Source organism: Metopolophium dirhodum, chromosome 1 (assembly GCF_019925205.1).
Source record: "Metopolophium dirhodum isolate CAU chromosome 1, ASM1992520v1, whole genome shotgun sequence".
NCBI lineage: Eukaryota > Metazoa > Arthropoda > Insecta > Hemiptera > Aphididae > Metopolophium > Metopolophium dirhodum.
The window spans coordinates 121994792-122014440 of record NC_083560.1 but is presented as its reverse complement, the minus strand read 5'-3'; the positions used below and the strand labels follow the sequence as shown (position 1 = coordinate 122014440).

The 19649-nt window shown below is 23.5% G+C and overlaps 1 protein-coding gene across 2 annotated transcripts in view; it reads right to left on the bottom strand.

Annotated features, from left to right (window-relative positions):
• LOC132934778 (lysosome-associated membrane glycoprotein 5) overlaps positions 1-19649 on the bottom strand; it is a 39331-nt gene that overhangs the window by 16072 nt on the left and 3610 nt on the right. Inside the window, exons 2-6 of one of the 2 annotated variants that reach the window (XM_061001120.1) lie at positions 13468-13571; positions 10931-11042; positions 8887-9020; positions 8696-8812; positions 5756-5843 (exon numbers count right to left, since the gene is read on the bottom strand). In XM_061001120.1, the coding sequence (XP_060857103.1) occupies positions 5756-5843; positions 8696-8812; positions 8887-9020; positions 10931-11042; positions 13468-13571 (555 nt within the window). The remainder of the gene's footprint in view (positions 1-5755; positions 5844-8695; positions 8813-8886; positions 9021-10930; positions 11043-13467; positions 13572-19649) is intronic. The other variant, XM_061001121.1, reaches the window with a different exon arrangement.

Genomic DNA, 19649 nt, shown 5'->3' with positions numbered 1-19649 from the left:
TCATTAAATACATTTATGAAATAACCGCTGTCGTGGTTTTGCTCCACGGTTATTCCGAACCCGTATTAATTTAACGTCATCCGTGTCAAACCTTTGAATAATATGGATTATAAAAGTCGGTTGAATGAATAATAAAAACCTTAGCAAAATTAGCTGTTGAAAAAAAATGATATAAAAGGTTTTGGCTTGAAATACATTTTTTGATGGTTTTCCTTATATAATAAAAAATATAAACTGCCTATGCTAAATTATCAGATGTACGAAAGTTCTAAAGATGATATAAAAAGGAAAACGATATACCGTAAGTGAATTTCCGACCATAGAGTGAAAAGAGAGAAATAGATAGAAATAATGGGACGAAGGATAGTGATGACAGTAAACTGTTAAGTAAGAATATTCATAGAAATAAAACAAATATTTAAATTAAAAATACTTTTATTTAGGAAAATACTTAATTTTAATAACAAGATTCTTTAATTGTAATTAATTTCATTCGATTTAGTGAAAATAAAAGAATTTAATGTAGTTTTTATTAATTTTTTTAGCATATTTTTTTGGATAATTATGGGAACCCCAAAACTAAATTATTGCGCTTATAAATAATTGGTATGCAGATATAAAAACGCAAACGATCACGTGCAATAAGCCCAAATTTAGAAAAAATAATTATTTACGACTTTTAAAATAACTGATATTATAAATAAAAATTAAATGTAGGTATAATACCAATATATTTCTCTGGATTTCCATAAAATAGAAAACTAAACATATCAATTAATTACTTAAAATAATGATAGAGATGTACTTGATCAACGATATTTCAAAAACTTTTACAAAATATTGATTTTAAAACAAGATATTTTGTATAGGTTACAATACAAATTATTGAGAGAAGCCAGTAAAATATTGTATTTAATATTTAATAAAGGTCTCTTATTTAAGTTTCATAAATATGTTTTTTTACTGCCATTGAGATTATTAGTTAATCTTATAATACAATTGTGAGGACACTCATGTTTTAAGGATTGACATTTAGGATAGCAAACAATAAAACAGAACAGATGTTAAGAGTAACTGAGATTCCAATGGCGGATGTGTGGAGTGACTTGGAAAGATAAAATAAAGATTACATTAATCTAGAATGTGTATAAGTGACACCAATTGTAGACAAAATTAGGGTGAATAGGTTGTGACAGTTTGATCATTTCAGAAATCAATGTAAAAGGAAAGATAAGAAGAGGAAAATTGAAGAAAAGATAGGTAAACATAATTTAGAATGACACAAAAATAGCTTAGGTAAGTCATTTACCATAGGTGATAGAGTTATATGAGGTTTAATGTACGATTGTCGGTCTCCATATAGTTGGGAGCGAAGAGGGAAGGAGAAACAGAGCTGTCAATACCAATCTCAGGAGGGCAGCGAATTTATACAATGCCTGGCCCTGATAAAGAATTTGTATTCAAGGAGATTAGAAGCGGTGGTTTTCTGACATTATCTAACACACCTCGAACATAGGAATTTAGACGTGTTTTCACACTGACGTACCGATTGATCTAGTAAACTGATAAGTATTCTGTAAACAAGTTTGAAAAGTTTTTATAATCTACTTTCCACATTTTTAATTGTATACCCTTAAATCCTAAAAAAAATCACATTAAAAAGGAGTAGTTAAAAATAGAAAATTTCAACATTTGAAGTTATAATCAATAATTAAAAAAGGGCAAAGTAAATCTCATTTGCCTAGACTGAATGAAAAATTCAAATTGGTTTTTAGAATTTAATAAAATTGTATTTGTAGAGTTTAAAAAGCGTGATAATTCAATACAAGGTGCCAGGTATACTTTCAGAATAGTAGTTAAAAAACATTAAAAATACATAGGCACAATTTTTTTTATAATTTTTTAAAGTTTGATTTTTGACAACATTTATTAAGATTAAAATTAAAAAAAGACTTTGTAGTTAAAAATAAAATAAACTTTTATAGTTAAGGATTGAAAATTTAAAACAAGGTTTTACTAAGTAAGTTAATCTGTACCCAACAATTCTTAAACTTATAAAAACAGATTTTTTATAATAATTGTATGTTCAAATTCGTACAAAATGTCATATTAAATACCCGAGAATAACGATTTGAGTTATTTTGTTGTAATTTTTTAATATTAATTCAACTTACCGGCTTACTGCTTTAACTAATAATAATAACTTATTAATAAGTGATGACAATATATATCTAATATAGTGGTGAAGCACGATTGAGCATATTATATTCATTTTTAACAACACGATTGAGCATAGAATATTTTATGCGACGTTGCCAAATTTACGTTGCCGACATTTTTGTAATTTATTATTTTCACGTATTATTATACCAATTATTATGATACCAAATTTAAACGAGTATTGAGCCTTGAGCTGAGCTTAGCTTTATCGATTAATTTTAACTATTAATCAATTAGTTCCGGAGCAATAAATATTTGTTTTATCCTTAATACACTACGTTTTAAACATTTAGCATTAGGGGAAAATTTAAGATAATTAAGATACAATTTCAAAATTATTATAAAAATATCAGTTGTACACTAAACAGTTTTATAAAATGTGACTATTATAAACTATAAAATCATGCTATTTTTTTTAATTTGTACCATATTTTGAATTATTACAATTATTTAAATAAATATTTTTCTGTATAATATAGGTAGTTAAAAATTTAATATGGCAAGAGGTTTTTATGCTCAATCGTGTAGGTTTTCTTTTGTATTTCTATATCCTTTGATACGACGACAATTAATTTACTCAACCGTGTCGCAAAAAATGTATTTTGTGCTCAATCGTGTCGTAGACTAATATAAAATATCAACACTGAGAAACCGTCTTCGCTGAGAATCGTTTTTTGTAAGTATACGATTATATTATATCATTGAATATTCAAATTTAACACTATCCATTATACATTTACCCACTTGTAACCTACTGTGCAGCAGAGTGACATCCACTTACCCACCTTTTTTATTTCTATAAATAATTTTTATCCCTTGCTGGAAATCTTATTTAGATTTCAAATAATGCTAACTTGTAGTTATTCAATCTTTAAGAATTTAATTAATTTTTAAAGTTTTCAATGAAATAAAATCCTGAGAAGATTAGTTAAATCTGTGAATGGAGTTCAGTTGAAACTCTTATTATTTTTTTCTAATTCGATTATCTCTAAGTGCATTTAAAGTTATGGCTTATACTGGGGCACTATAATATCCTTTCCTCGTGTATTTGTTTTAAATTAGAAACAATTTTACGAATGTTAAAAAATGTTTTCAGACAGTTAATTAAGAAACAGTCATAAAAATAATTTAGTTTAGATAATATGATTATTGCAATTTTAGTGGGTTTCGGGAAAATGAAACAAAGTTTACAGCCAAGTTATAGAAACTTTTATTTGATAAAAATCTCACAGATAATTTTGTTGTGTTCAGATACTTTAATTTTGTCAAAATTGTATTACAAGGTTAAGTTGAACAAGATGTGGTTTTGTTTAACTACATGAAATTCAAAAATATTGAAAAATATTGAAAAATATTTAAATAACTAATTACAAATCGTAGTTTTAATTGAAATATAAATCAAAATAACATAATATTGTTCAAAATATAATGATAATATAATAGTTTTTACTTTTTTGTCATTTATTTGTTCGGAAACTAAAAAAAGCTTTGATCCCAAATTTTCCCATATTCAATATGCTAAAATCAACTTAAAATGGTGAAAAAAAAACTTATTACCGAAATAATAGGAAATATAATATTGTTGAATACTGGTATTCTAAAATCTCTGAATAAAATAACTATATAAATTACTATAGGTTTTCAATAACATCAGATACTTCGAGACAATCCAATTATCATTGAAAATAAGAAATATTAACCTATATTTTATGCACTAAAATACCAATAACTTTTACTATAAATTGATGTGAAAACTATGATTTAAACATGTAATTCCACTTGTTATAATATCATCTAATACCTAAATTACAGTTATTTTATTCAACTCAATATGAAATATTTATAAGGATACTTATCAATACCGGTATTTAATACCAAATTAATGCTAAGAAAGCTTGACCTAAAATGTGAATTAAATATTTGTTATTCAGTTACAAAATAAAATCCATGGCATTGTGTTAATAATAATTGGAATTGTGTTCAATAATGTGAAACACAGAATAAGCATGAAAATGCTTCATAAGAGTCGTTTTATCATCGAGCACATTTTAATATTTTATTAATTGGATAATGGTTAACTCCTACAAAAAGAGTGATAATATTGGTAACTATACATTTATGTAAGTAAGCTTTTATAAAAAGGAAAGTTTGAAGAAATAATAATTTCTAAAAGATTTCTATAATAATTTCTACTGACTTTTATAATTTATGATACATTATTTACATTATTATATGTGTATTCATATAAACCAAATTACTTCTACAATAAAAATATGAAATAGTAATAACAACATATTAATATTTATGTTTTTAGGCCATTATTTTCTGTACCTACCTATGTTGAAAAAACATTTTTACTGATTAGGTATTAAAAGGGAAAAACAAGTGAACAGATGACTACTATGATAAAATTGTGGGCTTGTCCGATAATTTCAGACTAAATGATATAGCCTTTTTATCTTTCAGATCTGGAAAGAGTAAGATATTGTCGTACATATTATATGTTCGAGAATTTTCGATACCACTGTAGTATTTTCAAACATAGTACTACATAAAAACGTTCAGAAAGTGTTCGCAGTTTATTTACATAAACTACAACTCAAATTAAAATGTTTACTCAATTTAATATTATTTAAATTTTATAAAATTAATGTTTTTAAAATCTCTTCAAAAGTAAACAATAAGTATTATAATATTTTTTTTCACTAAAAGCTGACTATTTTGAGATATTACAAAATTGTATCATCAAGTAAAAAGGTCAGTGCAGGAGATTACACCATTTTTTATTCAGATAAAAAGGTCAGTGTAGGAGATTATACAATCTTTTATTTTCAGGTATAAAGGTTATTCGTGTAGGAGTTTACATATGGCCTATTAATCGTAATCGTATTTCACCATTTACAAATGTTTTTTACACTAACAGTTGTCATAAATCGTATTATGTACCAATTAATTAATTAGTAGAATAATGGAACTATAGATTAAGTTTAATTTATTAATATTATGCTGCCTTCCATAGTTTCGACGCATGCATGCCGTTAAATTGCCTATACAACACGCCGTGTAAAATTTACACAGACAATTTATTATTAAAACAATATATTGTTTTTTTTTTTATTTTATTCATACTACAGCAGTACATGGTACAGTAATAACTACTAGGTTATTAGCTTGCCATAAAAATAATATTTTAGTTAAGTTATTACAACTGATAATTTGTGTAACCTATTTTTTTTAATTTTATTATAAGATAGTTTAATCACTATCCGGTTAACTAGACAAATAAACATAATTGGTAATATTGCATTGACAATAATAATACAAGTAGGTTCCATTATTTAGGTACCTATAAAGAAAGTACTAATGATATTAAAAAATATCCTTAAACTGACAAACTAAAAAACTAAAATTATTTCTATGATTTTACAAAAATTGAAAACTGCATGAAAAAAAATTGTTAAATGTTATTTAAATCATCATATTTTAATACTAAAAATGTTTATAATATGAAGTATTTGATTAATTAAATCCTTACCTTTGGTTTTAATATGGTCAAAATGTTTATCAGCCGTGTTTATCTCGAGTTCCAATGCCTTGACAAACCATCTTTCTCCTCCAAGAGTCTAAAATATCAAAACACTTGTGTTTTTAATTTCAAAATAAAATTTTTTGTGTAATATGTAAATTATTTATATTTTTTTAATTGTTGTTTGTTTAAAATAAACACCCTTACTTCACTATTTCCGTTCACTTCTTCTAACTAAACTTAATTTAATTTTTACTACATAATATTAAATTTAGCAAACTATTATACAGAACTCGATAGGTAGTTGATTTTTGATTTTCAAAACAATAAACAAAATTATAAATGCATTTAAATTATTTGTATCCTTAAGTCTCAATAAATTATTTAAACTTCTTAAAACTCTAAATATCTCATTTAAATTTTAAATTTCTAATTCTAAATATCTTGTTTAAAACATTTTAATTTTTAATTTTTTACATATGATTAAACGTAATATATATTAAAAATCAATAACCATATTGTTTATATTATTATTTAAAAATATAACATTAAAAAGTATTTTTTTAGAAATATCTTATATTTGTTTACAGTGTGTATTTTTATTTGAAAAATGAACTAAGGACTTTTGGGTTTTGAAATTTATTATATAACTAAGTTTGTACACAAAAACCATGTTTAATTTTAATCATTACGTAAATGAAAATTCTATGCTTTCACCAAAAATAACAATATTATACTTTTCAACAAACATTATATTTGTAAATAATATATTATTGTATTAACAATTATGATAAAGCGATAAACCGACAAAGATTTGATTTTTTTACTGTTGAATATTTTTCTGTAAAAGAATAAAATTTAATTTTGTTTATGATGAATATTAAATACTAAGAATATCTAATCGAATAGTTTAAATTTAATTTCAGTTTTAAATTTTAATGCAAGTTCACGTTTGCAATAGAAATTGTATTAATTGCTAAGAATGTAATATAAAATATCGAATGTCATAAATTAATACTGTATATATATTTTAATAAATAATATTATTATATTATTTTTTACAATATTTATTTTTATTCCGAAATATAATACATAACATTCTTTAATGTTTGAGGGGAGGAGAGGGTGAAGAGTTACAGTTTTTTGAAAAATGTTTGTTTAATTTACAAATAATCACTTTAAAATAATTTTTATAATAATATACTTTTTAATGAGCTAAATATTGTAAAAAAAAAAAACACAGAAATCAACTCATTTCTCAACTCAGCTTAGTCTTAGAAAGGGAACAATAAGAATATTGTTTGACATTTATTTGTTAAAAAACAAATTAGTACCATGTATGTACATAGAAATTAGTTTAATATACTATCGAACGTTAAATTTGAGTACCCAATTTTGATAAGTGGTTTTTGACGTATATGTGAACATTAATCGACAGACGTAATACAAAGTTCTAGAAGCGTGTAATATAAACACGTGTATTGTATATGAAAATAAAGTATTATATTATTATGTACTAGAAATGTTTTTGAATCAGATGATTCCTGAAATCACTAAGTTCTAATCGAATATTTCTGAGTCTCTTTCCTCCGAAATGTAATTCAAGTATTATAATTTGATACACTGAAAACATCAGTACAATAATTCATTGGATCGATAAAGACAATTAAACAGTGCATACACCACACAATATAGTTTGAAAATAAGCATTACAGTATAAATATAGGTACTTAAATATATAATTTTAATTTGGCTGACGGTTTTTTTTTTTAACTGTAAAATATCTTAACTTGCATAAGACACGTATAATTAGTAATTACGTATAATTAAGTATAAATGTATAATGTAAATTTTCTCCGAGTATAACCCATGGTTTATTAATTATTCCACTAAAGCCTACCTATATTATAATTAATATTAATCCATACATCAAGGAAGTTAATTACAATCACGTTTTCGTAAAGATAGAATGATCTGGGAACACTGTGGTTTCTTATATAAATATTAATATACCTACATAATATATACTTAGATAAAAAGTTTTTCAAAAATACTACGACAGGTTGGTTAATTATAACTAAAGTTGTACTAAAAATGTTTGATAGGTACAATACTTTAGAGGACGAACGTACAATATAGAAAGTTCAAGTTCAGCCGTTCCAATTTATGTAGTAGGTAGTAAGCTTTAATAATTGAGTGGAATTACCTATTATCAGGCTTAAGAGTTAAAGGGTAAGAACATTATCGGTGGTTTCACATTGATTTTTAAGACATTTAAATTTTAATAGTTGTTTATATGTAAAGTAAAATATTAGAAACAAACAAGCTGTTTAATTAAATTACCACAGTACCACGTTTAACGGTTATATTATAATTATTAATTTATTTTATAAAATATATAAAACATCTATCTCAACCCTAACTTCAAAGTACGGTGAACTGAAGTCACAACTAGATGAATTGTAGGTAATCAGTGTAATCAGTGATACAAATATAATCGATTTATTATCAGTGGTATCTAGCCCTGATTATTTAGATATATACTATATCCTCTCTCGATATGTATACGTATTATAATGTTAATATAATATATATGTATACAATTTTTTTTTCATTTTTATTAAATACAATAATATTTATTTTATGAAATAATAACTTAAGTTTTAAATCCATATTAAATTCAACAATACAATTAGGTTAGTACAACTATTGATAAATGTAAATTTTTAATGGTTTATTTTTATATTATACTTAAGTGTACCCAACTAAACAAAATAACTGTACCAACTCTATAGAAAAAAACAAATATTTTACACATTTGTATTGTAAAAAAAAAACATTGTCATAAATTGAACATTTTTATGAGTGACTTCAATCCCTCAGTTTGTGCCTCCCATTAAAAATACTTTTTTCACCCAACATTTATTAAATTAATAATTATATTTTTACCTTTGTGAAGTACCAAGTAAAAACAAAATTTTTCCATTTGAGTATTAATGTTGCATCATCCTCATTGCTGCAATCACCAGTTACTTCTGCATCGTCAGGAACATACAGATCAGTTTGCTGTAGTTCACATAATATCCATAGAATAATATTATAATAAATACAAATTTAAATTTAAAAAAAATATTTCTGACCCTTACGTCTTCAGAACCAAGTTTAGTTTTAAACTTTACTTCAATGACAGCATCTACCCTCAATAGAATACACGTATTACCTTCTTCCTCGTTTAGTCGGAAAAGTGACGCAACAATATTACTTGGTTGAGTAGCTGAGAAAAAAATATTCATATATTTTTATATTATATAGGTTACAAACAACTGTTATAAATAAAACATTATATTATAAAATAAAAAATATTACGCTTATGTATTGTATTTAGTACCAATATTACATAAATTGACTTGGTATTTTAAGTATGTACACTATTTAATTATATTTACCAATAACGAAGTAGAAATGCCAACTGCTAGCATATTATCATAATTAAACAAACCCGATAGGTCCTATATCTTAGATTCTGATCGGAGCAAAATAATGTATTGATTTTACGATGATACGTGTTTTTTTTTCTACCTGTCAGCAAAAATTTGGGTACTAAAAAAGTTGGGATTTTGAGATCCTAATATATAAGTAAAAATAGTTGGTACATTTAAGAGATCAAAATTAATAATTCCAAGTAGTTTTAAAAATAGCCAAAAAAACTAACTTTTGAAAAAAATGTATTTAATTTTTTAGCGTAAATAAAAATTAATAACCATAGACCCTTGAAATTTTCACCAGATGTTTATTTTAGAAATGTTTTGAATCTTTTTGAGATAATTGTAACCTCGATAACTTTTTAGAAATTTTTAAATTTTTTTAAAACAATTCTCGAAAAAAAATTTTTTACAAAGTAAAAAACCTCAACAATTTAGTGCTGGGTTCCTTATAAGTTTTGTTAACAAAAGTTCAATATTATTAAAAATACATAGGATTTTTTTTATATGCATTTGAAGTTCAAATTTTGACAAAATGCAACTCAAGTTCGAAAATGTTCAATCTATTTTTCAGTTAGAAATTCATAAAAGTTTTTCCTTTCATAGCTAACATTAGACATGTTGATAGAAGTTTCCCCAAATTGTCCTACCTTAAACAAAAAAAAGTTTACTGGAAGGAAAAATTTTTTTTATTAGTTTTTGAATTTCAAATGTTTACGATATTGCATTTTCATCAGTAAATTAATAAATTTCTTATATATCATTTTTTTATATTTTTTGGTAAATCAAAAGCAAATTATCCTAGATACTTGAAAATTACAGTTAACGTTGGAATGACAATTTTCCATATATGGTAACATTTTCAAACACTTTTGATGTTTTTAGAACTATTTATAGCCATGGGAAGTATTTTAAATTTTGTAAATTATTTATAGTTAGAAATTCATAAAAGATTTTCTTTTCATATCTAAGATTAAAAATCATAATAGAAGATTTCACATAAGTTTTCTACTTACAATAAAATATAAAGTATATTGAAACAGAAGGTTATTTTTTATGTGCACTTGAACTTATAATTTTTACGATATTTTATATTCAGCGGTAAATTATCGATTAACCTAACCTAACAACCAATTTTTCAGATTTTTTTATATTTAAAAACGTTAACTCTTGAAATGTTCACCAGATATTTATATTAGCATTTTCATACATAGTAAAATATTCAAGCGATTTTGACTCTTTATGAACTATTTATAGGCATGATAAAATATTTCAAATTTCGTAAATTATTTTTCAGTTAAAAATGCATAAAATTTTTAATTTTTATAGCTAAAGAAATGTTAATGGAAGGTTCCCAGTAAATATTACTACCTCTATAAAAAGAAAATGTTTTGCTATTTATAACCCTGAAATATTTTCAATTTTTATATTTTTTTTTCCAACTATTAAATTTAATTATTTATACAATGATTTATCATTGAATTCAAATATAACACAATATCATACATTACAACGACATGCTCGACAACTAATATAGGTACAGCAGAGCGGTACACGCTTGTTAATATTTTCTTAAAAACGTATACAATAATATAAAATGATATGGTACAAAAATTAATTTACAGGATAAATATATAATTAGAGCATTATATAGTTATAAATTATAATGTACTGTGTAATATTTTGAATAGATTTAGCTTACTTGTTGTTATGTCAGCTTTATTGTACAAAACAGCACTTTTTCGGACCGACCTCTGAGTTTCATCGTCTGCGTTCGACACGGGATCTAGTGAGCTTTCGTCCGGTAAACGTTTCTAAATATACATGACGATAAAATGATTAATGCTTTTTACATGATATGTTATAATTCAACATTTTGTAAACTTAATCCTGACAACCCTATCAAACAATTTGAGATCTCTCGCCAAAAAGAGGTTTAAGCTTAAGATTTATGATCCTTGTTCCATACCGTTCTCTTGTTATGTATATTCGAACACCTTTAGAATTTTTTAATCCTGAGGGATTTATGACAAAGTTACATTTTTTTTATAGTTTGATACCTTCAGGGTGTTGTAAATAAATCCAAGCGTAGGTAGTTTTTCGTTTTTATTATAACGAATAATGTACAACACAGATACAATACCAGACTTCATTTGATATTTAATACGTTTTAATTATATTTACCTTTATAGTAATTTATACTATTGAATTTATAATAAAAATTTAAGGAATCTTGCTTACAGGGTATACTTTTATTTGTAATCAACACTGGTTTTGGGCTTGGAATGAATTTGTGTCAGTTTTAAAGTACCATTAACATGAACGTTTATTATTGTGTGTAACCCCTCTAAACGCACTAGTGAAAAAGCAATTGCAGTTAGATGTTATTGACTTAAGATTAAATATTAATGAACAAATAATGCATGTAATATTGAACGCATTTCTTAAAATAATATATTACATTTAAAACCATTTTGAAAACTTTATAGTTTATAATATAATAGAATATAAAAATATACAAAATAATATTGAAATATATAAGAAAGGGTGTAAGGTTTTTTGAAAAAGTATGTAATACCATTACACCAAAATAAGCTTGCTTTACTTTGAACACGGATTTACACTTGTCGAAGTTGGTAAATTCTATTTAAATATATATATATATATATATATATATGTGTGTGTATTTAAAGATACAAATCATAACACTTTTAAGCTTTAAAGAACTTATGTATACGGAACAGTTTTTTTCTATGACGTACACACAGAACTTCCATAAGTGGTCATAAACTTATATATAGTCGTTACGCTTTTATTCTCCAGAGAAACTCATTGTATAGTACCTATATTTAGAATCATATAGATGTTAACGGTTGGACTCATTGACCTTCTAAGATAATATATTTCAGAATTTTTATTCTATCTGTTTTTTATTTTATATTTCATATAAACGCATTAAGGCGATTATATACCGACCTTTTTAAGAAGATCAATATGAGTCATTTATAAGTGTACTTGCGTGCTTTTCCTGTGAATGTGTGCATAGAAAATGATCACTAGTGTGTGTGTGTATGTGTGAATGTAATAAAAAAGAGATAGCGGATCACTCTCATACGTGTCACTAATCTCTCTAGTCGATCAATATTATTTTCCAATAAATATAATGAATTTTTGGTGCCTCAAACTAGAAAAAAGTAGTGATGCGATATGAAATCGAAAAACTTATAAATTCGTTGTAAAGTTTACTTGATACAATCACTGAAGTTTTTAATTTTTTTTCTTCAAAATTCTTCTATTTTTGCATAAATTATTAATAACAAGTATAAACACCACTAAGAATTTAAACATTGTTTCACATTTCTTATCACATTACTGATTTTACCAGAATTATAGATAATATGATAAAATAGGTATGTTTCATAAAAAAAAATGGTCTTAATATGTCGTAAACTTCGATTGATAAACTATAATTTCAATAATAATAGTCATAATAATCATAATATCATATCATATAACAAGTTAGCACTTTTCATTCTTAGTCAAGGCCAAGCATCTATTTTAGCTTTCAGTTACATAACGCAGATAGAGAGATATTGGACATTGCCTCTTGATTTGAGCATTAATTTTAAAAAAGTACATATTATAAAACAAACCTATGAAATAAAAAATAAAAAGTAAAATATCTAACCTCAAATTTAGTTGAATATTATTTTAAGCTCATCATATTTTTAATTCAAAATAAAAGTTGTATAATATTAACATATTTTTATAAAGAACAATAAAAGTTATTATAATATCAATTTAATTGTGCATATTAATCCCCAATAAATATATATATATATATTTTAATTATTAAAATAATGTATTTAATAACTATTTATATTAAATGCTAGAATTTTTAATCCTGAGTAAGACGGTTCGTTCTTGTACATATTATAAATGCAATGGTCCGTATACAAATATATATAAATGTTTGATAACTTAATAGTTTAATCAACCAAAGAATAGATAACAATAGAACATATTATAAAGTAATTATTTCAGATAATTTTTTTTTGAAATATGAACAAATATAAAAAAAAAGTAATTTGCATATACATGTTTACTTGTTAAAAGATTTTGCCAATCCCCTATTTAAACTAATATGGTTATTCCAAACATACTTTAATATTTTAACACATCTGCAACGATCGAAAATAAAACAGATTAGTAATTAAGAATAAAACAATAATCACTTACCACTTTTTGAAATGTTGTAATTGGTGACCATTTTGTGTTATTTTTTTCATTAATTTGTAAGGCATGTATTGAAGATACGAGGATTTGATCAAAAATCACAATTGCTAAAAAAAAAAATGAACATTTTATAAATTTACAAAAATGCCCAATTATTAAATCTACAACAGACTGTTGTAATACATTTCAATGGTAATAATGAGACTTGTTTTTTATATATCTAACTTTGTATTAAAATTCATTGTGTCAAATGTTATTAAAGCAACTTGGGCAGGTATGTCGTACATTAATTTAATTTTAGGTTAAGAGCCATAAACAATGAATGCATCGGAGTAATTTAATTATGAATAACCTAATAATTTGAAAACGAAAAATATAATTTATTATTTAATTATTATTTTTAATAAATAAAATGATTAGATTTTTAAACATAAATTATGTAACAGATGTCCAGTTGAAAATAACCTACATTTTTTATAAAGATATAAATATATAATGCCTATAAACGAATAAAATATTATTACTATTACCTACTATTTACGTTAGATGTCAATCTTTGAGTATACTTTATGACAGCTTATAAAGATATTTATACATAGAAATTTTGTGAGGTCAAACAAAATAGTTTAATCTATATTGTATTATTTTGTATATAATAATATATTAATAAATTGCACTAATTTAATAAATGTTTATGTAATAATTAAATTCTTGTTACACTGATTGAAAAATTCAATAAATATAATAAAAATCTATTAATAATTTATAATACAATTATTGATATAAAGATATCAATAAAATAGTTAACTTGTTATTATAAATTAAAAATATGTTCTGACTTAGTGATTAACAACTATGTTTGGAAAACAATATTTAATTTATAAGTTTATAAGTTTATAAAACGTCTCATCGAAATTTTTAACGGGTCTATTATAGGCAATTTTATCGAAGTTTTTAGAAAAATATAATAGTTTTTCGTAACTTACATGTATACATACTATGTTATTACCATTTTAGATTGTTGCGTGATATTACGAAATTATATAGTAAACAAAACAAATAAATAAAATCAAGTTGATGTAGATCTAATATAACTACTTTTTATAATTATTGTACAATTCAAAGAAAAGAAAAATGTTTGGTGTGTTACATATCGATTTTTCACTATGTAAATAATTATTACAATATTATTTGATATATTTTTTTTATTACCGTTGTAAGGTTTGTTTTTAAAATAATATTATTTTTTTAATACTTAAATTATTTTTACTATAGTACTGTTTCACAAAAAATAATAATAATTCGTACTTATGTTTTAGATAAGTGATTAAGTGCATTTCAACTAGTCCATAATGTAGAAGATAGACTAACGTGAAACTAATATAATTTCAAAACTAAAATTGAGCACAAAATTCTAATTATATCGTAATTTTAAGTTTAAATAATTCAAAGTTATAAAAAGTGGTTCCCGGTAATGCATAGTTAATATATGCCTTATAATCTTCCTAAAAACAGTAATAGAAAAGTATCTGCATTAATGTATTTATTCATCAAAACTTTTAGGTGAGATGAAATTTTAAAGAAATATTTTAGACACATTATTTATTACTTTAGTTTTTTAAATTTAAATCTAGGTTAAAATATAATATAATTATAATGTTTCTAAGACAAAAAGTAAGAAAAAAATTAACAATAACATTAATAATAGAACCTAGGTTAAGGGTTTTACAAGCTGTGTGTGAAAATTAAATTGTAATAATTATAATCGTTCATAACAAAAAAATGAATGAACATTTACTTAACTAAGTATAATAATTAAACAATTATAATTAATATTTGTGTATAAAGGAAATTCATCATTGGTTGATATCAAACATAATGCAATGTGTGATAGATTTAATAATATTATATATCGTTGTTTTTTTATTATATTACCTAAGTTTTGATAATCACATTCATAATGTATATAATTTCTATTTCCAAGTGAGTTTATAGTGCTATAGATAATACATATTATTAAAAATTCTATTAGAGTATAAATTCAATAAAAATATGAAGAAAAAAATTTAATTATATTTAAAAACTTCATATGCTTATTATTTCATACATAATCGTGTTTTTGTTATTTTAAAAAATTAATTTTTTAAAATAAAGCAATTTTTAAAATTATTTATATTAATGTGTGATATATAGCATATATTAAAAGTTTAAAACCATTTTATATAACGTGCACCTAGCTAATATAATTTAAGTGCCTACTTACTTTGAATTTTAATTTATATTGCGCCTACATGTGTGTGAACCAATGCATGTCTTTTAAAAACTTTATTAATATATTCCGGTTTAGACGTTAAAATTATGTTCAAAACATTTACAGAATTAATAAAACGTTTTTGAAATAAAATATTTTATTTATTTTTAACACATCACTATTTTCTTACATTTTTAGTCCGTCGTAAAAATATTTCAGCGCAGTTTAGAATTATTTTATGATAATAAAAGTTCAAAGTTGTAAAAAAACAAATAAAACGATCTTATGTTGTCTAGTAAAATAGAGGAAAAGATTCAATAAAACAACAATGGATGTCTTAAAACTTTGAGAAGAAACTATTAGGGTGTATGAATAGATGCATAATTAAATACGGTGTTCAGTGGTATATTTTGTATTTTGTTTTTGGAAAAAACATTAATAATTTCAATTTCATTTTGGACAGTAACTGTTGTACATTTTATATTGACATTGACTGAGAAGCTGATTATTTAAGTAAACAAAAAACACAAATAACAATTTAATAGAAATTACAATGGTCTTGAAAGTCAACAAAATTAGTAAGTAATAAATTAAATTATGAACCCTCAAAATTGTTCATCCGAAGAACAGGTAACAGTTTTATTTTTAAATATTTAACGAAGGAGGAAATTCAAATATATTAAATACAGATCATATAATTGAAATAAACTAAAACTTTTTATTTTTTTTTATTCAACATTATAGCTTTGGCAGCAGGGGCCATTAGCATTCTAAAACTGACTATATTGTGTTGTAAAAAAATCATAGATCACCTATGAAAATAAACATTATGATAAAATAAAAACACATTAATTGTTATTTTAGTAAATATATGAACTTCGGAAACACTTAACTTTCAAATTAATAAGCTCAAATTATTGAAAGCATAATTAAAATGTGTTTATTGTTTTATATAATTATAAATAATAAAATAAAAATCAAAATTATGGGATGTGTATTCAGGAAGTAAATTAAAACGAGTACCAAATATTTTTCAGTTATAAAAAAAGGGAATTTATGACAATACAACATGCAATATCAAATTAAGTAAAATTGCTTGTGTAATACGATGTATAATATAGATTAAAATATAATTAGAGAATTTTAGACACAGACATTGTTAAGGGATTTGCATGGTTAACATTATTTATTCAAAGCTATTAAAATGTATCAATAAATTAAAGCTAATTTATGATTTATCCGTTATATTATTTGTATTATTTGTATTATTTCACATGTATCGTCATTGAAGTATTAAAACACTTAATGAAAGTCATAAATAGAAAATCAAGAAGTATAAAATCGATTTTAATTGGTTTATTTTATCAGTTAAATGCATGTGTAAGACACAATGAGTTAACTGTTTATTTTGTATCCATTATTAAAATAATTCTAAATATAAAATAATAATAAATTGAATACAATATAACCTTGTTTTAGTTCAAAATATTTTAATTAACTTATAATATACCTATTATAATTTATAATAAATGATAAGTAAATATTAAAATACGATCTATAAAAATATTGAATATGTATTATTTTTCAATACGTAATATGAAACTAGATTTTATGTAACATTCCTCACTATGTATTGTATAAAACGTACCTATACAAGAATAATTATTGATTAGTGTAGTTTGATAGAGTCTGCTTTTGACAGAACATCAACTGCATTTTTTAAGAGTGAGTAAACATCAACTGACCAATAGGGTGAACAATATTTGGAACTATTCCAATATTTAAAGAAAAACAAAAAAAAATAATGTTTTTAAAACTAGAGAATTTGGGAAAATAGTGAATTTGAATTGTTTTATCTTATCCATACAACTACAAACATTTTATTTAATTAAAAAATATAGTTTATCTTTGGAACATAGAAGAATGTTCACTACACAAAATTATATATTATTAATTATTATGTTTACCATATTACTATCGTGTTTAGAAAAAGTGACTTATTATTGATCATAAATTGATATGCCTAAGTTGTTAAACATTGTTTACAGAACTTTAAATATAAAATCAATTTTATAACATATTATTCAATAGTAAAAATTATAAAAATATCATCAATATTTTTCAAAGTTAAGAATTTTAAACACGCAGATGCATACTTTTATAGTTTTAGCATTTATTTTCCTAAAAATTAAAATACAAAATAATTGATATATATATATATATTTTATAGTTTAATAAATTACAGTATTTTTATAACAGTTTATAAAAAAGGTTTGTACAACCTGAGAAATATAAAATCATATTAAACTATTCCACTCTATTTTATACGTAAATTATATATGTTCATATTATAGAATATAGACTATAGGTTGTGAAATTACATGTAGATAAATAGTCTATTTCAAAATAAAACTTTAGATTTACCTATTATATTATTATAAACGTAAAAATGCATTCAAAATAATATAAAATATAATATATATATATTTTTATTTATATAACATTGTATTTGTATTTGTGTGTCTGCCGTTTATACGTAATATTATTTCATTCGTATGAACACTAATAAATGGTTATTCTTAATTATAAAATCTTAGTTCAAAAAATGTTAAATAAACAATTTCGTTTTCTGAAATAATAATACCTACTGAGAACTATTAACGAATTTTTCTTATTAAGTGGACTATTGTTTTTCTTAAATGTTACATGGTGCAAGTTTTTGTTTTTTAAAAGATATAATACATGTAAAAAATAGAAATGAATGCTATAAAAAAAAATCATGTTCAGAAAGTAAACCATCTAAAATTGTATTATAAAAACGATTTAAGTATAAATCCTGGAGGATGTTTCAAGTTTAGTTTTTGAATAATATATAATTTTAAAGCATAAATACGTGATATACAGAGACCGCGTGTTGGCCGTTCGGTACTCGTTTTACGTTGGCTCAGTATTTTGTATTATTAAACATAGTAAGCTATAATAAAACTTCGAATTTAAAAATCGATTTTTAGCAAAGCACGTCTGACGCTAATATATTTTGTCTGTTTGCTATTTTCAAATTTTAAGATAATAATAAAATGAATGTGACTATTTTGTTTTATTTTGTTGATTACCTACCTTAATATTCTTTATAAATTAAATTAACAGAATACGTGCCCAGATGTTGTAAGCAAATTATTTACGTCATCTTAAAAATATAAATATTATGAATAGTCGATAAAACATAGAAAATAGTAGTATCCAGTAATCACTAGTACGGAACTCCGTTTCAATGTTAAATCTTGGTAGGACTGCTATTTTATTCGGGAAATGTGTAGTTTCTAATATACAACAAGATATGAAGAATATGGTTATTCACTTATACATATTGGAGCTCTTCACTTTAACTAAAAATAATGTTTTCTCATTATGACTCTAATTATGAATACAGAATAATATTTTAATAAACTTTTTGTCAGTTCAAACTATTTAAAAAACGAAAAAAAATCTACTTTGATTCTACACGAAAAAGGAAGGTATGATTCTACGTCACAGTAGTCGTTTTGTTTTTCAGTAGACAACTTTTTAATTTTGAGTGTAGTAAAAAGTTGTATGCATTTACATTTATCCAGGTTTTACTTTTATGAGAATATGTTAGGTAATTAGCAGTTGTTTTCGAAAATATTTTATAGCATGGTAATAAAATATGTCGGTAAAGCTCCTTTTTAATAAAACCTTCATCTTTATCTAGTATATTAGATACAATACAACCTTAGAAAAACCCATTCTGTTTCTGAGTGTTACTCTCACGATTTTTACTTTTTAAATGTTATTATTATATATATTATATACATGAGTATTGATTTTTTTAATTAGATGCTTTTTATTCATAAAATATGGTTTTATAAATAATTAAATTAAATATCATTATGATATTAAGTTAATATTTCATTTA